We start from the raw sequence: 21,971 nt of genomic DNA, 5'->3' as shown, positions 1-21,971 counted from the left end.
TTCTTGTGTTTCGAATAATTACTTCCAAATTATAATTAAATATTTCGAAATTTCTATTGTCTCACTTTTTCTTTTTCAAATTTGCAACAATAGTACACGCCTAAATCAATTTATGTTATAGAAAAGATTAGAGAGTCAATATTTTTAATGGAAAAATAAAAAATTAATAGTATTGACTTAAATATATTAGTACTTAATATTTTTCTTCTTTTATTAAGGAGCCAATTAAATATCTATATATCTATGTAAATATTACTAATGTATTCAATTTAAAATAAAACTATACATCAAAGAGAAAATAATTTTATTAATATTATTTAATCACATATAGTATATTTTCAAAAAATATTAATTAGTTATATATATTATAGTGGAGGTTTATTTTACTTTATTTTGACAAGAGATTTATTATCTTTTATATTGACGATATATTATTTTAAATTTAAATTATTTTCGATTGACTTTCTAAAAATAGGGTTGAAATTTTTAGTAATATTTTTTTTAGTCTGAAACCCATTTTAAATAGGTTTAATTGGTTAATAAATTAATATTTTCTTTCTACATAACTATGATCTTGCAGGGATTTTATACCCCATCAAATTGTACTTTTTATATAACATAATAACTAGAAAAATATTGTATTTTAATAATTATAAAATTAGTTAAGAGTTAAAGGAAATGTTTGACTCTATCCAATAATCATTTTAGAATTATTTCTATAAAATTGTGAAACAAAATAAATGAAAAAAAAGACTAAGAAAGATCAAATTTGTTAGAGGAGAAATGAGGTCTGTGTGAGTACCGAGTACTGACCAATGGGTTACTTACTTAGTAGGCCTATCTCTACCTTTTGGATTGGCCCTTGCGCATTCCGATTGAACATTATTTTCAATTTGTCAGTGGTTGAAAGAATAAAATTGTTTCCAAATGTCCACATTAAATCCAGCTAGAATGAGCTATATCATGACTTGCCAACGGTTTAATTTGAGAATTTGATTTTGACTTTTGCATATGTTTTGTTTTAATATATCTATGTATGTATTTTGTGTTTAGGGTATGTTTCTATTTTAATTTATAGAGTAAAGCAACCAAAAGATTAGAAATAAGCAGGCAACATCATTTGAATTTGCAAGTATTCATCTTGCTTCTATTCGTTTGGGAGGGATAATTATTCGTCCCTACCGCCTCTATATATAATATATAATTTTAATATATAATATGTGTAATATATATAAATAATTAACAAAATGATTTATAATATTATATTATATTTAAAATTTTATTTTAATTTATATTATGTATATGATTATAGTTATATAAATTTTAAAATTTAATTTTATTTATTAAATTTTAATAATTATAGGGGCGGGTATCCACAAAAACGGATAGAGGCAGGACGGATATCCACAGAGACGGATTAGGATTCAACTATTTACTATTGTAGATAGAGCAAAAATCTGTCCCTATTCATCCCCGTTAGGGTTGGCAAACGGGCCTAAACCCGCCGGGTTAGTCCGCGTAATCCGCCAAAAAAGGCGGGCTGAGCTGGAAAATCGAGACCGCCAAATAACAAAAGCTCGCCTAACCCGCACCGCTTAAACCGCGGATTTTGGCAGGGCGGGGCGGGCTTCCCCGCCGGGTTAAGGTTTTTTCAGTGAGGGGTATTTTTATAATATTTTTACCAAAACCTAACTTCATCTAATATAACTTACAAGAGTATGAAGATAAAAATTTAGTGTTTTGAACTATGTTTAAGTTATTTTGGAGACAATATTTATAATTATGTTTTGGATTATGTTTATTTTGCTTTGGAGAGAATATTTATACTTATATTTTGAATGAAAATTTGGTTTATAATTATATTTATTAGATATTTATAATTACAAAGACTTTAATGTTTGTGAATATAAAAAATATAATTTTTTATGCCATTAGAAATTATAAATTTATTAATATGGTTGTGAAATTATATATATATTACTTAGTAGTTAATAGTAAAAAAAAAGAAGAGCTTTAGCGGGCTTAGCCCGCCAACCCGCAGTTAGGCGGGGCGAACTAGAATTCTAGGACCGCCTCACTAGGCGGGGCGGGGCATGCTTCTAGCGGGGCGGGGCATGCTTCTAGCGGGGCGGGGCGGGACGGAGCGGGCTTCCTCACTTGCCACCCCTAGTCCCCGTTGCCACCTCTAAAATTAAGTACAGTTTTAAATTCTAATATTTAAAAACAAAATCAAAATTGTCTTTAATCTATTTTTTGGTTTAAAATAATCCTAATATTATATTTAGTATCAAAATCATTCTTTTGACCAATTTATTTCTTATAAAATTAAAAAAAAAACGCTTTTTTTTCATTATCTTTTATCTATCATCCTCAACCATCATCCTCTATCACAATAACAAATTATTATGGAAAAAATTATTTTAAAATATATGTTAATAAAAGAGGTATATATGTCATTTAAAAAATTATTATGTTAAAAATAATGATTTTAATGCTAAATATAACGTGACATTATTTTGAATTAAAAAAAAAAGATTATGGACAATTTTAATTTTAACTCTAAATTTTAGGAATTAAAATTTTATTTATTCTAAAAAATTAAGTTTTACCAAAAAATTAATTTTATTTGTGAGTTTTTATTACATAGCTTTCTATAATCACCACTCATTTAGCTGAGAGTTTTTGGCTTGTTAATAATCGGATTTAAAAATATGATAAATTTTTAAAGAACCGATTTAATGATTAACTGATTTCTCAAATTTCAAAGAATATATTACAAAGAGAATATTAACTTTTCATAATTCATTCTAATGCCTAATAATTTAACGTTATAAATTTAATTGTTATATTGTAACCACTATTTTACTATTAAAGAGAAGGTTACAAAATTAATTATATAAAAACTTAAGAATATCATATGAACATATAATACTATAACAAAGTCATATGGTCACAATTAATTAGGAGATAAACTCATAATGTCATAATCTTATAATATATGCACTATTTTAAATACGTGCATTAAAGTATAATTTCTAATTTAATTCTTCTTAAACCTATATTAATTTGAGCGTTGAAATTCTTACAGAAACACATTATCATTAAAAATAACGAATGAACTTGGAATATTAGAAATTTAGAATAAAAGTATGATAACAATATTATATTTCAACCTACTCTTTATAATTTTATTTAGATAACTTCTAAATTAATCAGCCTAGCTCAACTCAAGAGGATTACATTTAACAGAAGAACGAAAGAAAAAGGAATTCCTACAGGGGAAAGGCAAATGGAAGGCTTTGGGACAAGATATTAGTTAGAAAACAAAAACATTTCTAAACAAACCCATTAAAATTTCTATTTTACAACTCTCTATTTGCTATCTGGTACGAATTAATGCTAATAGTATATAACAATTTTGTTGGAGGTAAGAAATTTCAGGAATGAAGAGAAAATCTGGATAGAGAAAGAAAACACAAGCTGAATTATGGAACTTTTTTAATTTCTTGACTCATATATGTCAGGATTTTTTTCATAGTATTAACTATTGAATATATAAATATAATAACTAGACATTATAAATAAAATAAAACAAAATGTAAGAATCAAACATCACCCCATTTTTCTTCTCCTTTTATATGTTGCAGCACACAGGACAGGCGAGTATACTCATAAATAAATATTTACTTAAAAATAAATAAAAAGCTAAGCCTATTTCTACAACTACATAGACAACTTTGAATCTTGATTCTTGGACCTGCAATTGCTATCAATTTGCATAAAAGTAACTTAATATCACTAAACAAAGATATCACATATTAAGCAATAATCAAATCTTGATTTTGGTTACACAATTAGACTCCACATGCACACGATTAGAAACAATACCAAGAGATATATCACAAGAACTGTGTGTTGTAGCCTTCATTTTGATAAACTTGAGTATGATAACTTTCCCAGGCATAACAGCATCTGATGTAAAATTCAATGTCCCACTTGCAATATCAAGCAAAAATTTCGGATCCTCAATCATCTTTGCTACATTAAATTCCGCATTGCTGCTGATATTGATCTGGCTACGAGCTGGAATAAAGTTTGAGGCCAATGGAATATCTGCCACAACGTTACCATCATAATTTACATGGCCAGTGGAATTCACAGACCTAAAGTCTCCATAATTTGGATTAGTGATAGTGATTAAGGTTGGTATGAACACACTGGAGGATAAATTAGTGACTGAAAGGCTTCCTGGGCCTATTACTGGGTGGACAGTTACAACAGGGTCCTTGATTTTGAAGACTGTGAAGATTAAGGCAACAATCACAGCAATGACTATGATTAAGAATAATGCTGACACTGACATGCATATTTTGAGTTTCCTACTAACCATTGTTAGTTGTGTCTTGGTGTTTTTGATTGAAGGTTTTTGAGAACTAAGAAGGGTATATAAGAATTTTGGAGAGTTGAACAACTTAATTAAAAAATGGAAAGAGGGATTTTGAGGAATGTGAATTAATTTGGAGTATAATGTATATATGGAAATGTGTTATTTTTTAGATTTTGATATAAATAATGGATTTGATTTATCATTTATGACTTGAAATTTAATTTTTTGCTGCTTTAGTTATGAATCAAATTCATCCAAAAAATAAAATAGAAAACAAAAAGTCCACTAACAACCAGATCAAAATTCAGCCTAAAAATTAGCACTTGACTCCTAGTTTGTTTAGAAATTAATAACAAATTAATAAATTATCATTATTATTTTTCTTTTGCTTATATATTTCTCTTTATTGTAGTTTGACCTTTAATTTATTTAGAACTAGCCAGCAGCTAGTGCAACTACATATAAGGAAAAAGTTATAGATGCCCTTTATCCTCAAGTTTATTGGCAGTTATTTACAGGTGTTTGTAAATTAGATATGATTAAAATCTTCATCTAATCCACATAGTATTAGATTTAGTATTTATATTTTTATATTTATATCAAATATCAAATATATCTATAAAATAAAAAATATAAAAAAAAATTATTTCTATAAAAAAAAGTTAATAAAATTCTTTTTTCACTCTAATAAAATTCATTTTTTTATTATTTTAAATATGTTTACTCCTAAAATATTATTAAACCAATTTTTTTTAAATAACAAAAAATAAAATAATACAATATATATGAATAATAATTATTAGTTCAAATAAAAAATAAATACAACTTATCAATTATTTGTTGCAAACACACAGATCGAATCCACAGATATAAATGTGATATTCATAATTCGATCGGCCCAATCATTTTACGAATTGGATGCAAATAAATACCACAAATTTACAAATACGATCATCCAATTCATGCCGTATTTTCTACATTATAGATATATATGGAATGTATTTTATGATAATGAAATTCTTATATAAGAATGTAAAAATATATTTATAGTTATTAGATTAATTTAAATGGTTAAAATTAAATATATCTAATAAATAATATACATTATAGTCATTGAATTCATGTGTGAATGTATTTATAATAGTACATTTATATTTTTTAATTTCTGTTAAAATATACCAAATAAATAAATTAAAAAAATTAGATTTTTTTATGCAAATAAAATTTAAAAGTATTTTTGATGATTGAATATATTTTTAAAAAATTTATAAAATATATGAAATAGAACTTTTTAAAAAATGTATTTAAAAAAAAATAAGTGCTTTTTAAAACTAATCCAAACTACCTTTATATTGCGTTGTTGTCTTGTTGATCTTAAAACAATTTAGTAATCAATTTTATTTCTTATTATTTTAACTCCCAGAATGATGAAAGGGATTTCTGGTGATTCGTTTACAATTAGTGAGCATCAGTTCAACTTAAAGCAATATAATCTGCTGAGATCTTGCTTCCATAAATAGTGCTTTAAACTCGGAAGGAGTGTCAATGTGTCATTCTACTAATACTAATAAAAGAAAAAAATTGTTAGAGAAATAATATTTTTTAACTAACAATTAGCCAATAAATTTCTGAATTCTTTTTCGAGAGGATTTTTTCTGTTCGTTTTTGGTACTAATATGGGCCGAGGCCCAAAAGAAAATTACAATGTCAAAATTTCGTGGGGCATTACAACCCCTTTAGCATCATCATTAATTCTTGACCAAAAAATAAAAAAGCATCATCATTAATTAGGGAACCTAATTCATCTGGTGGAATATCTATGTAGTTTTTATCATCATTAATCTTTTAATATTTAATTTTTGAGAAGTTTTTCACTCAGAACTATCCAAGTGTTAATAATTGATTAGTCCATAAAATCCCATTTTCCCTACCATTTTGGTTCTCAAATAAATACATGGTGATTCATTAGCCTGTCGTATTATGGTGCATATTATTGTTGCATACATGAAATTTGACATTTTTAATTAAAGTCTTATCTTTTTTCATTAAGTACATTGACATGCATGTATGATTACAATTACATTTTAAAAATACACTGGAAATCACATAATATATTCATGTAAATATTTTATCAAAAATTTAATTTGACTAATAGAGGTACACAAATAATTATATTTTATTTATGTAAATTTGGTTTTTTCTATTAATCACCTACTTAACACAATCAATTTATACCGAATTAGATGGATTATAATAGGGTAAATTAAAAAGCATTATTTGTTTCAACGAGTTTTATTTTATCTATATTTATTATTTAATAAGATGTGAAATTTGTTTATATTATTTGTACTTATTTTTATTTTATATTTTTTTGTACATGTTTATTATTTTATAAGATGTGAGATTCCGTTTGTATATTATCTACAAATAATTTCTTTTGTAATATTAGTGTTTTTTTTGTTTCCTACAGTATCTCCTAATTCGACAGGTTAAGGACTAATCCGTCGCGGATTTGAGCTCCATTTAAGGGTCTGTCGCTGACAATGAATTGCTGCATGCACAAGATAGAATTCGAACTCTCGACACTTACTTAAGCGGACGAGTAAGCTGACCACTCGACCAACCCAAGTTGGTTATAATATTAGTGTTTAATTTTGTTGGCTGAGTAAAGAAATTATAGCAAAAAAAGACACATGGACCATACATCCCAAAGATTAAGCCCCCCTATATGCACCATAAAGATACGGTGATAAGCTACATTGGATATTGTTCTCATTATATTATTATTATTATTATTATTATTATTATTATTATTATTATTATTATTATTATTATAAAAAAGTTCTTCAGTTTATGCGTAACTTAGTTATTGGTTGCCGGCCATTTTCATATTCAATCTCAGAGAATGTCTGCACCCACAAATTAAAATAAAATGATGAAACTTAGATTAAGTATAGTTGTAAGTATTGTATACCTTTTTTTTCTGGTGACATTATTTTACTGTTTTGAGTGTGTGTATATAGTAAAAGATATTTTTAAAGGTATTTAAAATTATTTTTATATAACGAAAAAATAATACGTTTTATTAAAATAATAATTTTATATAATTTATTAACAAGTATATGTAATATTTATTATAATTTTTATTTTTGATAAAAAATTTATTGTACTAAAATTAATTTCAATAAAAATGATGTATTTTAAAGATGTTACAAATATAATTTTTATTTATAAAAAATTGTAATATATTCTATTTTATTTTAATTTTATCATTAACATTTGATTTAATTTTATTTTCACATTTCAATATATTTTAGTTATACTCTTAAGTTGGATAATATATATATATATATATATATATATATATATATATATATATATATATAACATGTCAGCAGTCCTATGTTAAAGTATAATGGAAACGTTTGAAATATTAGAAATAAAAGTAATACCTTTTAGGTCATATAAATTAAAGAGAATGCTAGTACATAGCAAAGGAAAAAATGTAATAATTTTGATTATTAATATAATATATTTAATATTATTAATGAGTACACCATTATATATTAATTAGATACCCTTTAAAATTGTTATTGGAAAAGCAAATACAAAAAGAAATTATTTATCAGTTACAACAACTAACAACAACAATAATAGTAGTAGTAGTAGCAGTAGTAGAGAATGTAGATAATAAATATGAGATTGTACATTGAAATGAAAAAGTTCAATGTATTTGTGAGAAACACAATGTCCATTGTCCCCAACATGCTTAGCTTTCTCCCTTTGCTTCTTTCTATTCACGGGGACTAAATAACACTAATTTTACTACTATTTCATATTTTCATTCTTGTCACGGGGGACAAGAGAACCTTGTTTTCCACAAAAGTCAATACAATACAAAATTACACTCACCAAAAGGACTACGTTTGAGGCTGCCACATGCATGGTGGTTACGCTTAGTTTATACTTTAGAGAAGAGTTTTAAGTGTACTGAAAATATTGTTGTTTTAGTTATTTTATCGGTTGATTTGAATTATAAGAAATATATATAATATATATTAATTAAAATCAACGGTTAAAACAATTGAAACACCGATATTTTTTATACACTTAAAATTTTTCCTATACTTTATATATGTCTAAAGAGGAGTGTTAGATAAATAATGACGATCTTGAATAATATGAAAAATTACCAATCAAATAAAAATACATTATATTTTTAAATTATCTATCTAAATCTTAATATTAAAATAACCATTCGTACACCTAGTAAAATGAACATCCGATATATTTAGTATTCATATTATTTAGTATTTACCTATACTTTTTCATATCAAAATCATTTGAAAATCAACAAGTTTTTTCCTCCTTTTTTTTTTTGGATATTTGTGCCTTAAGTTATGTCCCTCCGTTTCATAATTTGACCTTTACATGACATAATTCATTTTTTCTTCTATTAAAAAAAAGCAAAGAAGAAGCAAGTAAATGGGACAGAAATTTTATTTATTAATTTAATTTTTCTAAAAAAAAATAAAAAACTACAATTTATTTTGGCTTGGCTTTCAAATTGCCTCTATGGCCATAAGCCGTAAATCACGCATGAATTATAGCTTTCCAAAAGTGGCAATAATAATAAATAGACAAAAGTATATATAAAAGGGAGAAAATATTTTAGACGATATATAAATGATTTTAGATTTAATTTCCATGATTTTGTATAAGATCAAATAATTTATCTGTTGCCTCTATATTGCTTCTGCTTATTGTTATTTTGACCTAAAAATTGTAGCACAGTAACACATGGACCACCAAACGACCTAATTAGGCATAGTGAAGCATAGGAAAGCTTCGTTTTTCTACCCTATCCTTCACCACATCCCTTTCATCATTGCCTTTCATAACATAAACAAGTTCAAACTACTTCCATCATTCAAACTCAATTATATATATATATATATAGCAACTAGATTTAGGAGAGCAAGAATAATGATGCATTTTTAAAAGGTTATCATTCTTCATTTTATCTCATTTTTGCTAATGCTATATAATTTGTAAACCTAATAAGAGTTTAATTTTAATATAGCGCTTTACACAGTCGTGCAATTACATTTGTTCTTTTGAATGACCATTCCCACGATCAATATAAAAAATAGTTATTTTTACAGATATAATATTACGTAATTGAATGTACGAGTAAAATTACTTTATACTTGATTGTGCATCAAATTAAATTCAACTAATAATAACGAGCATATATTTTAAAAACATCTGTATATAGTTCAAAAAGGACAATTTTTAAAGTTAATATTTGTGAATATTTATAAATTTTAACAAATATTCTTACAAGTTTTACCGAATGTTTTTAAAATACTAATTAATTAAGTAAACTTAAAAGAAGAAATTGGATATATGTTATATATGTATAGATAGAGTTTCAAATTAAATTTGACTCTATTTTCTTCATGTTAATATATGCAACCACCGTATATAAAAACCATTACATTAAAAAATACACTATATGTTTGTAATGATGCAAATTTATATGTAAGTTTGCGTAGGTACATTGTAACAAAAAGAGCTTTCTAATCGCATTTGAGCGATGCTGTGCTGGAGGATGATGCGATTGATGGTGGCCAAGTGGCCATAAATGCTTATCCTAACCTATGATATTGCATACCATGATTGTAAAAATGTTCGGTTTTAAACTGTGATTTTGTTAGTTAGTTAGTTGTGTTGTAAAATGAACCATGCTAGACGATCATTTTAGTCAATCATATTTTAAGTACTAAATTTTAAATTTTAAATATTAAATTTTAATTTATAATAATATAAAAATAAGATATTAATTAAAAATAGAAATTAATTTTAATGTATTAACCGTGTAAAATATTTTACATAATCATATAATTACATATATTTTTTTAAATAACTATTCAAGCGGTTAATATAAAAAGTAATTATTTTTATATTAATATGGTATTACGTAATTAAATACATGTATAAAATTCTTTACATTGACATTACATCAAAATTAAATTCCTAAAAATATTAGTTAATTTTATTAAAAAATATTCATCTTTTAATATTTTTTAAGAGAAAACTTCATGGGTTAATGGTTTTATTTTACATTTGCTAATATTTTTATCCATCGTTTTAATATTTTTAATCTAAAAGCCTATTAATATATTGTTAGTCAATATTTTTAAATATTATTAACTAACTACTAACTAAAAATAATAAATTATACAAATATTCTAGCATTACTCATTTTCTAATAATGATAATAACAATCTCTATCTATTTTATCTGTATAAAAACTTACATATATTTTTTTACAACTAAAAAATGGCATACATCTCATTTATATATATCCTATTGTCACATCAACCTTTTCTTCAAGTTGTAGTTTTCATTAAAAAAAAAATTCCATTATCTCTTCCTAATAATTTCCACTAACATTGTCTATTAATTAATAATGAATTTAATATCATTATTAAGCTTTTTTTGGAGAAAAACTATCTTATTATTTATTTATTTATCATTAATTATATTTATTATTATTAATTATTAATTAAATACTTTAATATATATAAAAGTAAATTGACAGAGTTAATTTTATTATACTATTATCATTATATTGTACTATAGAATTTATTATAATATAATTATTTATATTAAAAGTAAAAAAGTTTAACTTGGCATTACGCGAGTCTAAATGATCTAGTTTGAAAATTTTCCGTAGCGATGTGAAACCTATGAAAGCGATAATAGTTTGAAGATGGTCTTTGAACTATAGACCTTTCATCTTCTAATCCATGACATACATTTAAAAAAATGTAAAATATAATAAAAAAATATCTAAAATATAACTAAAAAAATTTAAAATTATTGTACAAAAATTTTTAAAATGATTTAAAAAAAATGTGAAGAGAGAGAAGAAGAGATTGAAAGGAAAGACTAAAAAAAAAGGAGGAACAAAAAGAAAAGAGAAATAAAAAAGGGTAAGAGCACTGCGTAAAATTAATTTTTTAAATTTTAAAATTAAGATTTTTTAGAAAGTTAGCTCCATATAGAGTTGTTTTCTATATTTTTTAATTAAAACATGATTATTATTAGTGATAGTTAATTATTTGATTGGTTACCTAACCTTTGATTTAAACGCGTTTATAGTCCAAGTGGTTCGGACTAATTAATTGTCTTTTCAAATTAGTGGAAAGTTTATCCACTAGAAGAGGCTTATATAAATATTTTAATTCTTTTCTTTTATCGGTTACAAGTCTAATCCTAACTTTTTTTTGATGTGCAAGACTTTAATCTTATTATTGGCATGGCATATATGTAACAATACAGAGATCAAATCGTTGTCAATGTCAACAGTTTTCACCATTTATGAATTATTGCTTTGTGATGGAGACAACCAAAGTTCATATGCAAAGCATTCACATATAGAATCATAGTTCATACGTACATATCCGGTGAAAATTCAGGTGTAATCAATTTTATTAACTTTACGTAAAATTGATAGTTAAAAATTGTTAAATAATTTAATTAAATTTTTATTTAACAATTCTCAATTATTAGCTTTACATGAAATTAAAATTGACTGTAACTGAATTTATATATATATGCACTGCGCAATGAAACATTTAACACGCACGTAGTATTCATTATTCATTTTTATGCTTTGAACCATAACTTAACTATTTATATAAAGCTTACATACTCACAAAATAAATCATCATATCCATGCATGCACACAAAAGCAAAAGCATGGATTAAACGTCCAAAGATATAGGAGTTACGTTTGTGGGTATGTTTAATTTTAATTTATAATAAATATCTCTTAATTGTAATTAACTTGGACTTTTAATTTGTGAAATAAAATATGATAATCTTGGTTATATAAGAACAATAGAGAGGGTGAACCGCCTTTATGATTGTACCAAACTATATAGCTGTAAAGTAATTTGCATTAAGTCTTACTTATATCGGAGAAGAGAGGAATATAATTAAAAAAAAAAGAATATACTATTACACCAACACATGAATGATTAGGTTCATAAATAATACTCCTTTAATCTTAGCAAGAGTCATGCATTCTATAAAATGGCCAATTTTAAGAATAATGATTTTCAATAGAAAAATATTCACAATTTCAAAAAATTAAAGAAAAAACAAAAATATTTGAAATAAATATAATAATCTTTGTTTTACGGTAGAATAATTGAGAGGGTGAATTGTGTATACTAGTATATAATAACAAATTTATTAATTTATTTTTTATAAAGTAAATATATCTAATAAGGAGAGACTTTAATAAAGACACTAAAAATATTTTTTTTAAAGATGTTTACACCGGTCATGTTATTATTGGACATTTTTATTAAATCGGTTAATAATTTATATTTTAATAAATCATAACAAAATCGATTTGTTATAGCAATAATAATAAATCCAATTATCCGCATTATAATTATTAGGTCCGGTTAATCCGATCGATTTATACAATTTAAACCGATTTATGTTCAATTTTTTTATAAAAGGACAAATATATCCTTGAATTTTTGTTTTGTATATATTTAAATTCCTATAATTTAAAAATACAATTAGGATTGTAAAACGATGTCCTTTGTGGAAGTGAAAAATCCAAAAAAAAATTATGGTCCAATCCGAGTCATATAAATTAGTCGGTTCAACCGGATCTAATAACAATTAAGTTTATTATTATTATAAAAAAAACGGTATTATTTTGATTAGTTAAAAAAATTTAAAAATAATCGATTTATTAATACGTATAATAATAATATGATACATAAACGTCTTTACAAAAAGACGTTTTTTTACATCTTTATATAGGAGCATCCTCGTCTAATAATCACAAATACAAGATTAGTCAAAATAATAATACATATATCCTACTTTAATAAGAGGTATTAAATTTACATATATACTTTTTATGAACTAGATATTTAAAATCAGAAAACTATGCCCAATGGCCGCAATATTTGTCTAATATTTATTACATGGAATTGTGGGTAAATGCGTTTAAGAAGTTTGTATCTGATACTTGGATTTTATGAGCACATGGTAGCCGTTTCTGAATATTCTTAATTATATTCTTCATCAAATGATTGGCAAGCAGGAAGCACAAGATGAAAACTAATATTTAAACCTATCACTCTAGTATTTCATGTTTATTATATGCTATAAATTAATCACTACTTTTCCTAAGGTACAAGGAAGATAATAACGAAGCTCCCCTATACATTTCGTGTTTTCTGTATTGTTGTGTTATTTTTTTTATTATTCTTATCTCTTTGTATTTTGAGTAATGTTATATGATGAATAGAATTTATGGTTTTTGATGACTAATCAATTAAAGATATTTTTATAGTAATTTTAAATTTTAAATCTTAATAGTATAACAATAAATATTAATGTAAAGTATTATCTAATATTAATAAAAATTATTGTTTCTAACATTTTTTATTTCTAAATATTTTACTATTCTTCATCACAAGTATATCTTAGCCGAATACGTATATATACTTGTTTGCCATGAGTGTATACGTAATTTAATTTCTACAGAACTTGAGTGTTGATGATTACAATTCTTACATGCCACCATTTTTCTTTGTCATGAACGAATTTAAAAAATGAATGATATTTTTCAGGAAAAAGACAGTTATAGTCTTATAGAAATACTGTATTATTAGAAGTATACCATGCAATGCAATAATATAGAAATTAAAGTAAACAACAGCATATTGTTAATTATTTTTTAATTCAGAAAAAAAGTTGCTTAATTCTGAAAAAGTTGCATTGGAATGAAGTACGAATAAACAACCGTAATCTATATCAGAAGAATAATGCAATTTAAAGGTGACAATATGAATACAGAACACAATAATTATAAATATTTTTTATAATATATTTTATTTCGACAGATTAAATATTAATCTACTATATATTTAAATTTTATTTAAGAATTTATTATTAATCAATAAATATAAAATAAGTAAAATTTAAATTTCGATATTTATTTAAACAAAAAAAAGTAAATTAATCACTCAAAAGATTGTTACAAATAAACCTCAAAGGATTGCTCAAGGCTAAAGTGGTGCATATCCTTAAGATGCCCCACACAACCTTAATATAGTTATTAGTTAATAATGTTGAACTAGCTAGGAATAATCTTGGATTTTCAACATCACAAAGTGAAGATTTTTTTTAATTCCAGAAAATTTATCTTCTTATTTCACTCCTCTTTTTATTTATGTTTATTTATTATTTTTTTAAAATAAAAGTAATTTCAAACTTATTTTTATGGGTTTATTATCACTATTTTAATTTCTTTAACCTTTTTCACCTCCACCGATGACCCATTATTTGGTCTATCCATTTCAAATTTTATAATATTGCCGTCCACATGTTTTCTGGATATATATCTCAACACCTTCTCACTTTTCTTAATTAATTATTTTATTTTTATTGTGTTCAATGAACATAAGAGAAATGCTGAAGCACTATAACAAGTAACAACAATCAGAATCTAGTCTAGTCTTGTCTTCTTGAGTGGATGGACTAATTTTGGAGCAAGGTTATTATCACAAATAATATTTACCTAATCAAACCCAAACATATAAGATAAAAGAAGATAATTTGTGTTGGGCAATTGATAATCATACATAAAATTTTGATGAACAGTGTAACTAAATTTCTTTTTTTTATGGCAACTTAACAAGATACAAATTCTTGGACTCAGCAGATTGTTAACATTGATTGGTATGATAAAAACAATGATGAGTCACAAATCACATTGAGTATCCAATTCTACAACTTGAGCTACATAGAATCAACATAGAAAAAGTAGATGAGGAATTGAAGGGCACATTTTTGGAATGGTATCAATCATTCAGCCATAATAATTAACCAACATGGAAAAAGGAACCAAGCATAGCCCTCTTTTCTTCAAATCATTGCACTCATCAATATTCTTCTTTCCATGAAAACTCACTTCACCACCCTCATTTGTCTGCAACTCTGATTCCAATCCCTTGTTACCCTGCAGAATCATCATTACAAACCAAACCATAAAACTAGAGTTTCTTCTCTTCTAATGCAAATTAAAATGACAAATTAAGGTTATACATATATATAATATATACCACAGAACCAAGTTGATAATCATCAATATTCCTTGAAATAGTTTCTGTTGAATTCAAGTCTCCTACCTACACAAAACAATGAAATCATAAGGTTAACAGTTTCGTATCCTAGTACTACTTTCGCCGTATAAGTTTAACTGTTGTGTTGCATTAGTACTGGCATGATCGCACTTGCAAATTATTGTATATACCTTGGGACTATTGAGAGGGGAACTAGCAGTGTCTTCCAAGGGATCATCATCTTCTTGTGATATCTGCTTGGCTCTTGTTTTCTTGAAACAAAGTTTCTTAGGGAGGCTTGAAGGCTTCCTAATAACCGAAGAACAAGAAGCAAGGTGATGATTGTGATCATGATTATTATCCTGCTGGATTGAAGAGAATTTCTTCCATGCAGCAGCAGAAGAAGAAGAAGCATCTGAGACCAAAGAGGATCCACCACCAAAACTGAGACAGTAGCTTTGCTCTTTTATCACCATGCCTTGAGATAAGTCTTGGAAGTAAGAAGTCCACCCACTCTCTTCATCAGAGACTGCTTCTTTCCCCATAGATGGATTCAGAGAGTGCTCCATCATAGAGACCCTTTTTCTGTTATTTCAAAGAGGAGTTTGTTTATAATTTATATAACTATGGAGAAAAATGGGAAGCCATTAAGTAGAAGTAGAATCATGGAGGTGGGGCCAGTGGGGCACTATGACTATGAGTATGAGGGAGTTAAATTAACAGTTGAAGGGTGCAAGCCTGAGTAGGGGAACAAGTAGTAGAGAACGTGCAGGGGAAAAAAAACTAATGGTGAAGGTGGTTGACCTTTGTGGCTCACAAGAGATTTTCTTTTTGTTTCTATTATTATTTTTCATTTTGGGATTGGAGGCCATTTCTCATTGTCATGGCTTACCTTTTTCAACCGAACACAATTAATGGGTATGAAGAAAAATAAAAGTGTATAGGACTGACTAGTTCAGCTAAAAATCTGCTCATGGCAGCAGACCAGAACCAGTAGAGTTAAAGCCTCTGTATTGTGGGGTCAAAATTCACAGCCAAATTGGAATTATTGACATGAATTTCATATTAGAGAATAAGAATTACTCTAACTGCTTGTGGATGACTTTGAAGGCTTTTCTCTACCTTCAAAACACATTCAGTCATACATATAGGAACTGGTGTGTGAGTATGCCTAAGAATAGATATCATGGCATATTAGGATTGTGTATTAATTTGGTTATTGGTGTGAGTAAATAATTGTAATTTTATGCTCAACCATTATCATCTAAATAGTCTGTGCCACACCAATGAGGATTACTTGATCATAGATTCATAGTACTTAGATAGTTCTACTGGGGTTTCCATAACCCTGTTTTGGTTCTGATTCGGCTTAATTATTTTATTTTGCACAATTGCACGAATAAGTTGCTTAACCATCATAATCCACTTCTATCTGTCAAATCACTTTGCAAGTTCCAACTTGATTGAAAAAAACAAAACCAGAACCGAGCACTTCCGTACGAAATGGGTTAGGGAGGGGACATCATTTTCACAAAGTATGATGATAACACAAAATAATACATCCTTAATCGCGAAGCTCTATAAAGTTAATACAGAATTGACAATGTTAGCACAAATCTAATTCAGTCCTTCTCTACACAGTTAAGCTGGGGCAAGATGAGTCAAGGTCAAGATTTCATTCCCCTATATTTTATTATCATATGGCGATAATTATTAACAAAAAGAAAAATAAAAGGGAAAAGAATACGATACTATTGTTGCACACACTTTACACAATTACAATTTACAACGCCATTTAGTCTAACATTTTTTATCAGTTAAACATACACGTGGCACATCAACTAGAGATCATCATTAATCGTTAATACAGTTTCAGATAAGTAGGAAAATTCGTCAGCTGGATATAGCAACTCACAATTCAATCTTGAAAGGGTGGAAAAGAAATTCTCAGTTAGCAAGGCAACAGATTCTATTGTAGATTGCAAAATACAAACAGGAAACACAGCCAAGATGAGCAAATGATCATGGAACACATTGCTCAATATTAAAGTGAAACTTTACATGTTACTCTGTCTGTGTGGATCAAATTCTACTGGATAAGTTTTCTTCCAAAAGATAATAGCAAGGCAAATATAATAGCCAGACAGGGCTATAAATGTTTCCTTAGAAGGATCCACAACCATAATCTCGCTCTTGGCAAGCAGCGAGTAGCTCGGCGGCACCAAAGTTCTAGTGGCCATATTTCTGAAACTCCCACTCGCTATTATCTATACCAGCAAATAAGACACCAAGGCAGTGAGAAGGTTACCAACTAATCCATTATAGGTTCAAATAGAAAAAGTGAGGTGAAATGAAACCAGATATGTACCTAGAGGGCAAACTTGACGGGTCTTGAGCCATCTGCTTATGCAATGGAAGTGAAAAGCATGGTTGCAAACTCCTGCATAAGATATCAGCCAAATCAAGCAACAGTTTGAGTAATCCTGAACGGCCAAGCCAGACAGTGACAACAAGAGAAGAACATGAAACTAGAGAAAGGGCCAGTGAATATCCTTTATAATCCTGACTAAAGTACAACATATATCCAATTTCTCAAACAGAAACAAACCAAATGTTCTATCTACCTCTTGAAGAAATTACCTATGCACTATGTCCTATGCTAAACAAAAAGAATTAGGAACCACGATATTATTAAGTATCAATTAGTTAAGCAATCAAAAACATTCTAGTAATGCCAAAATCTTTACAGAGCAAATTATGGCTCCATAAATACATACTTTGACACAACAAATTAAATCATGCTCTATTATTTCCCTTGCTTTAAATGAAAAATATTGGCCCCATATGGTTTAAGTGAAAAGAATAGCTACAAGCACAGAACAGCATATCCCAAATAGCACAAGTTAGACCTTAGGGTTTGGAGTTGATCAAAAAGCCCCTAAAATTTCAGCCAACAATACTAACTCAGACACCCTATTTGACACTAAGTTCTAACCAATAATAAGCTTCACAGTGTCATGAACACCAAAACCGAACAAATTACTCAGACCAAAAATATGTGTTAGCACAGCATAACATACCCCACGCTACAGTGCATTCCTCGCTAGTGGCGCTAGCCTGATTAGCCTGGCACTCAATGCCTGAATCGTTCACAATCAAAATCCAAGAATCGAAACAAAAATTAATACGATTAATAATTATTTCAAACAGAAAATTATTATTCACAAAAGTAAAAACCAGCTGAAATCAAGGTGCTTACAGAGATCCATGATATGGTTCCGGCAAATAGCGCAGTTATCAACAACTATATCTGCATTCAACAAGAAAAACAAGTAAATAAATAAAGATCGTGGAGCATAAGGAGAATTTTGAATAGAAGGGGAAAAAGAGAGAAAGAGAGAATTAGGGTTACAAACCCCAAGCCCAGAGAGCAACAGCGTTCCATTTCTTGATCTCGAAGCGCTTGGGCTTCTTGGAGGAAGGACCCGCGCTGCTGGAAGGCTCGCCGGCCGGAACCATTGGTACGTCGGAGTCCAGAGTTGCCATCGCTCTCTCTCTCTCTCTCGTTTCACGTTTCGAAATCTTGGAGCTTGATTTCTGAATGGAACGAAAGGGTTCGCACTTCTAAGCTCGTGAAGCGTGTCGTGCGAATCAGGGTCTTATTCTTTACGGCTTAAAGTGGACTTTTTTATCCCCTTTTGGGCTTTCAAACACGGCTAAGCCCAACAAGAAAAGTTTGGCTAACTCAATCCATAGGTAAATCCAAGACCCAAAAAATCCATAAGTAAATATGGCTAGCACAGAGTTCTTAAGTGTTAATAGATTAAGGTCTTTAAAAAAAAAACACAATTTGAATCACTTTATTAGTTAGTTTAATAGTCTGTTTAAATAAATATTAGAAATTTGAGTTCTATTTTGTGCAATAATTTATTGCTCAGCAACAAATTTTAACATAAAGCTCAAATTCGTGATGAATTATTTATTCACTTGCTGAATTGAAAAATATCGTAAAAAAAATAAAAAAAATAATAGCATAGTTAATTAGTCTCTAATAATAAAAAATTGACAAAATTGGCCTCTAATATTTTATAATATTAGATAAATTAGTTTCTAGTAAACATAAAGATAAATTAATTTCTCATCTTTTAAAAATTTAGACAATTTAATTACTTTATCATATTATGTATATGCTTTAGCAAAATAGAAGACTAATTTGTCATTTTTAAAAGAATATTAGAGTCCAATTTATCTTTTTATTCTTGAATTAATTTATTTAATATTCTAAAAGATCAAAGACTATCTTGTTAATTATTTCCTTTTTAAGAAACAATTTATTAGAGACCAATTTATTACTTAGAGTACTACTCAATAAAAAAAAATACATTACATTGTTTCAATTATACACATCTACCTATATGATATTTTTTGTTGATATAATAACATATTATTAGAAATTTATATTATATATAATGTTTATACTAGCTAGTATTATTCCATTAAAAATGAAATTCATCATATGATATTATTTATAGTTCTCTTTTTTTTTAAAAAAAAAGCAAGCTTAATGCTAATTAATACATCACTTAGTCAGTTAGTCCTTTTATTTTATATATAAAAAAGGTAGTTTTATTTACTTATTTTCTTTTATACAAAAACATGGAAACCACTTACCCACATATGCCAAATCTGTCTTGGTAGAGAAGAGAACAGTTTGGTTTGTTTAGTGTAAGCACCAAATTCATTTATTGTACGAGGGAAAGAAGATACCCCAAATCCCTTCCTCTCTTTAATTTTCTTTTCTCAATATGAGAGGGTTTCATTCCATGCAATATATATGCATTCCACCAATCAAGATATAGAAGAATAATTTAAATATTTCAATTATTATTAGTATTATTAATTATTAATAATATAATATAATATGGACCTTCTACCAACAATACCTATTTCAATAATAAGGCATTAAAAGAGGTGCATATGCATATATATAACAGTAATGATCATTCAATAATTTAATAAGATTCATATTTATTACAAAGCTTCTTACATTAAGGAAGGTTTCCAATGTGTACATATGTAGTTGGCACTTCTGCGAATCAATCATGTAAATTAAAGGAATCCATTGTGTGCATATTATGTCATTCAATGAGAACATACACTTTTATTTTTTAGCTTCATAATTTTCCCTTTTCATTTCAGTTATATATGCTTTAAATACTTGTGCCGAAATGCGAATCAAGATACTCTCATATACGTATTCAAACACACTCTATGCTTTAAATAATCCTTTCTTGCACTCCATTATTATTGCACTGAGTTTTCTTTGCAGGCAGCATGACACAAATACAGAAACAACAGAGATATAAATATAAAAAAATATAATAATATATATAGTTTTTTATTTGTGTGTTTTAATTTCTAAAATTTTGTATAAAGTCATAAAGGGAATACAAATTTATTATAACATAAGTATAAAACATAAAGCATTAAAATAGAGTTATGAACATACATGACATATATAGTGATATTTCAATTGTTAAAATATATATATGTATATAAGTCTCATATAGCAAGTAACTATGTTATAACATTGAAGCTAAATATGGAAAAAATAAAGAAGGAGAAAAGCACATGGTATATAATAAAAGGTGTTGTACACGTTCTATTTTATTGGTATTTTTATTTAATTCAATAATATTTTTGAATGAAAATATACGGCATCGTTATAATAGTTTTGTTACCACTTACCAAACCATTGTCCATGTATTTATTATGGTGATCGCCTGTCCGGAAAAAAATAATTTGAATTCTCAACTGTGCTATTTATTACAATCGCCGGTACATTCTGGCTAAGATTTCATACTTGTTCTCTGATTTAATATTCTCATTAGTATTAATAAGACGGGAGAGTTTAATTAAACTCTAAATTAAATAAATTAAGCATGTATTTAATTTATTTAGAGTTTAATTAAAAACTAAATTTTTAATTAATATCAGTCAATTTTTTTTAAATTTCTTTGTTGTATTAAATTATAAACACTAAATTTGAAAATATAAATTCTAAATTTTAATTTCTAAAACTTAATTTTAATTTTAAGATCTAAATTATATTAAAAAGATAGGGCTAAAAATAATTTTATAATAAAAAATTTAATTAATATTAGCTAATAAGAATTAGTCTTTTTTATACTTATTTATTTATTTAAATAATTGAAAATAATATGTTATATTATAACTTTGATATAAATAATTTTATGGTTAAAAAATTTGAGCCAGAAGTTGATCTTTGTTACATTAAAAGAAGACATTTAAGCATAAGATAGAAAAACAAAAAATTAAGAAAATATGCATATATATACAATTTACATTTCAAAACTAAAAATAATTCTCTCTACCAATTTAAATTTTTTAAATGA

General features: G+C 26.8%; 3 protein-coding genes across 4 annotated transcripts; all 3 read right to left on the bottom strand.

Annotated features, from left to right (window-relative positions):
- Positions 1 to 3,829: 3,829 nt before the first annotated feature.
- On the bottom strand, positions 3,830 to 4,390 carry LOC130945817 (uncharacterized). The gene has a single exon (XM_057874513.1). The coding sequence runs from the start codon at positions 4,388 to 4,390 to the stop codon at positions 3,830 to 3,832; it is 561 nt and encodes a 186-aa protein (XP_057730496.1).
- Positions 4,391 to 15,099: 10,709 nt separating this feature from the next.
- Positions 15,100 to 17,335, bottom strand: LOC130946753 (vascular-related unknown protein 1-like). Of its 2 annotated transcripts, XM_057875596.1 has the most exons (3): positions 15,747 to 17,335; positions 15,556 to 15,621; positions 15,100 to 15,452 (listed from the first exon to the last, which is right to left on the bottom strand). In XM_057875596.1, the coding sequence occupies exons 1-3, from the start codon at positions 16,125 to 16,127 to the stop codon at positions 15,303 to 15,305; spliced, it is 597 nt and encodes a 198-aa protein (XP_057731579.1). In that variant the 5' UTR covers positions 16,128 to 17,335; the 3' UTR covers positions 15,100 to 15,302. The 2 variants fall into 2 exon arrangements, with proteins under 2 accessions (XP_057731579.1, XP_057731580.1); XM_057875597.1 differs by lacking the exon at positions 15,556 to 15,621.
- Positions 17,336 to 17,479: 144 nt separating this feature from the next.
- Positions 17,480 to 19,196, bottom strand: LOC130946754 (RING-box protein 1a-like). Its single transcript, XM_057875598.1, has 5 exons — positions 18,972 to 19,196; positions 18,815 to 18,865; positions 18,636 to 18,695; positions 17,924 to 17,995; positions 17,480 to 17,822 (listed from the first exon to the last, which is right to left on the bottom strand). The coding sequence occupies exons 1-5, from the start codon at positions 19,099 to 19,101 to the stop codon at positions 17,785 to 17,787; spliced, it is 351 nt and encodes a 116-aa protein (XP_057731581.1). The 5' UTR covers positions 19,102 to 19,196; the 3' UTR covers positions 17,480 to 17,784.
- Between the last annotated feature and the right edge of the window lie 2,775 nt (positions 19,197 to 21,971).

The sequence above is a fragment of the Arachis stenosperma genome, chromosome 8, assembly GCF_014773155.1.
Source record: "Arachis stenosperma cultivar V10309 chromosome 8, arast.V10309.gnm1.PFL2, whole genome shotgun sequence".
In the NCBI taxonomy this organism is placed as follows: domain Eukaryota; kingdom Viridiplantae; phylum Streptophyta; class Magnoliopsida; order Fabales; family Fabaceae; genus Arachis; species Arachis stenosperma.
Note: the sequence above shows the minus strand (reverse complement) of the source record. Positions and strands in the feature narration are given on the sequence as shown.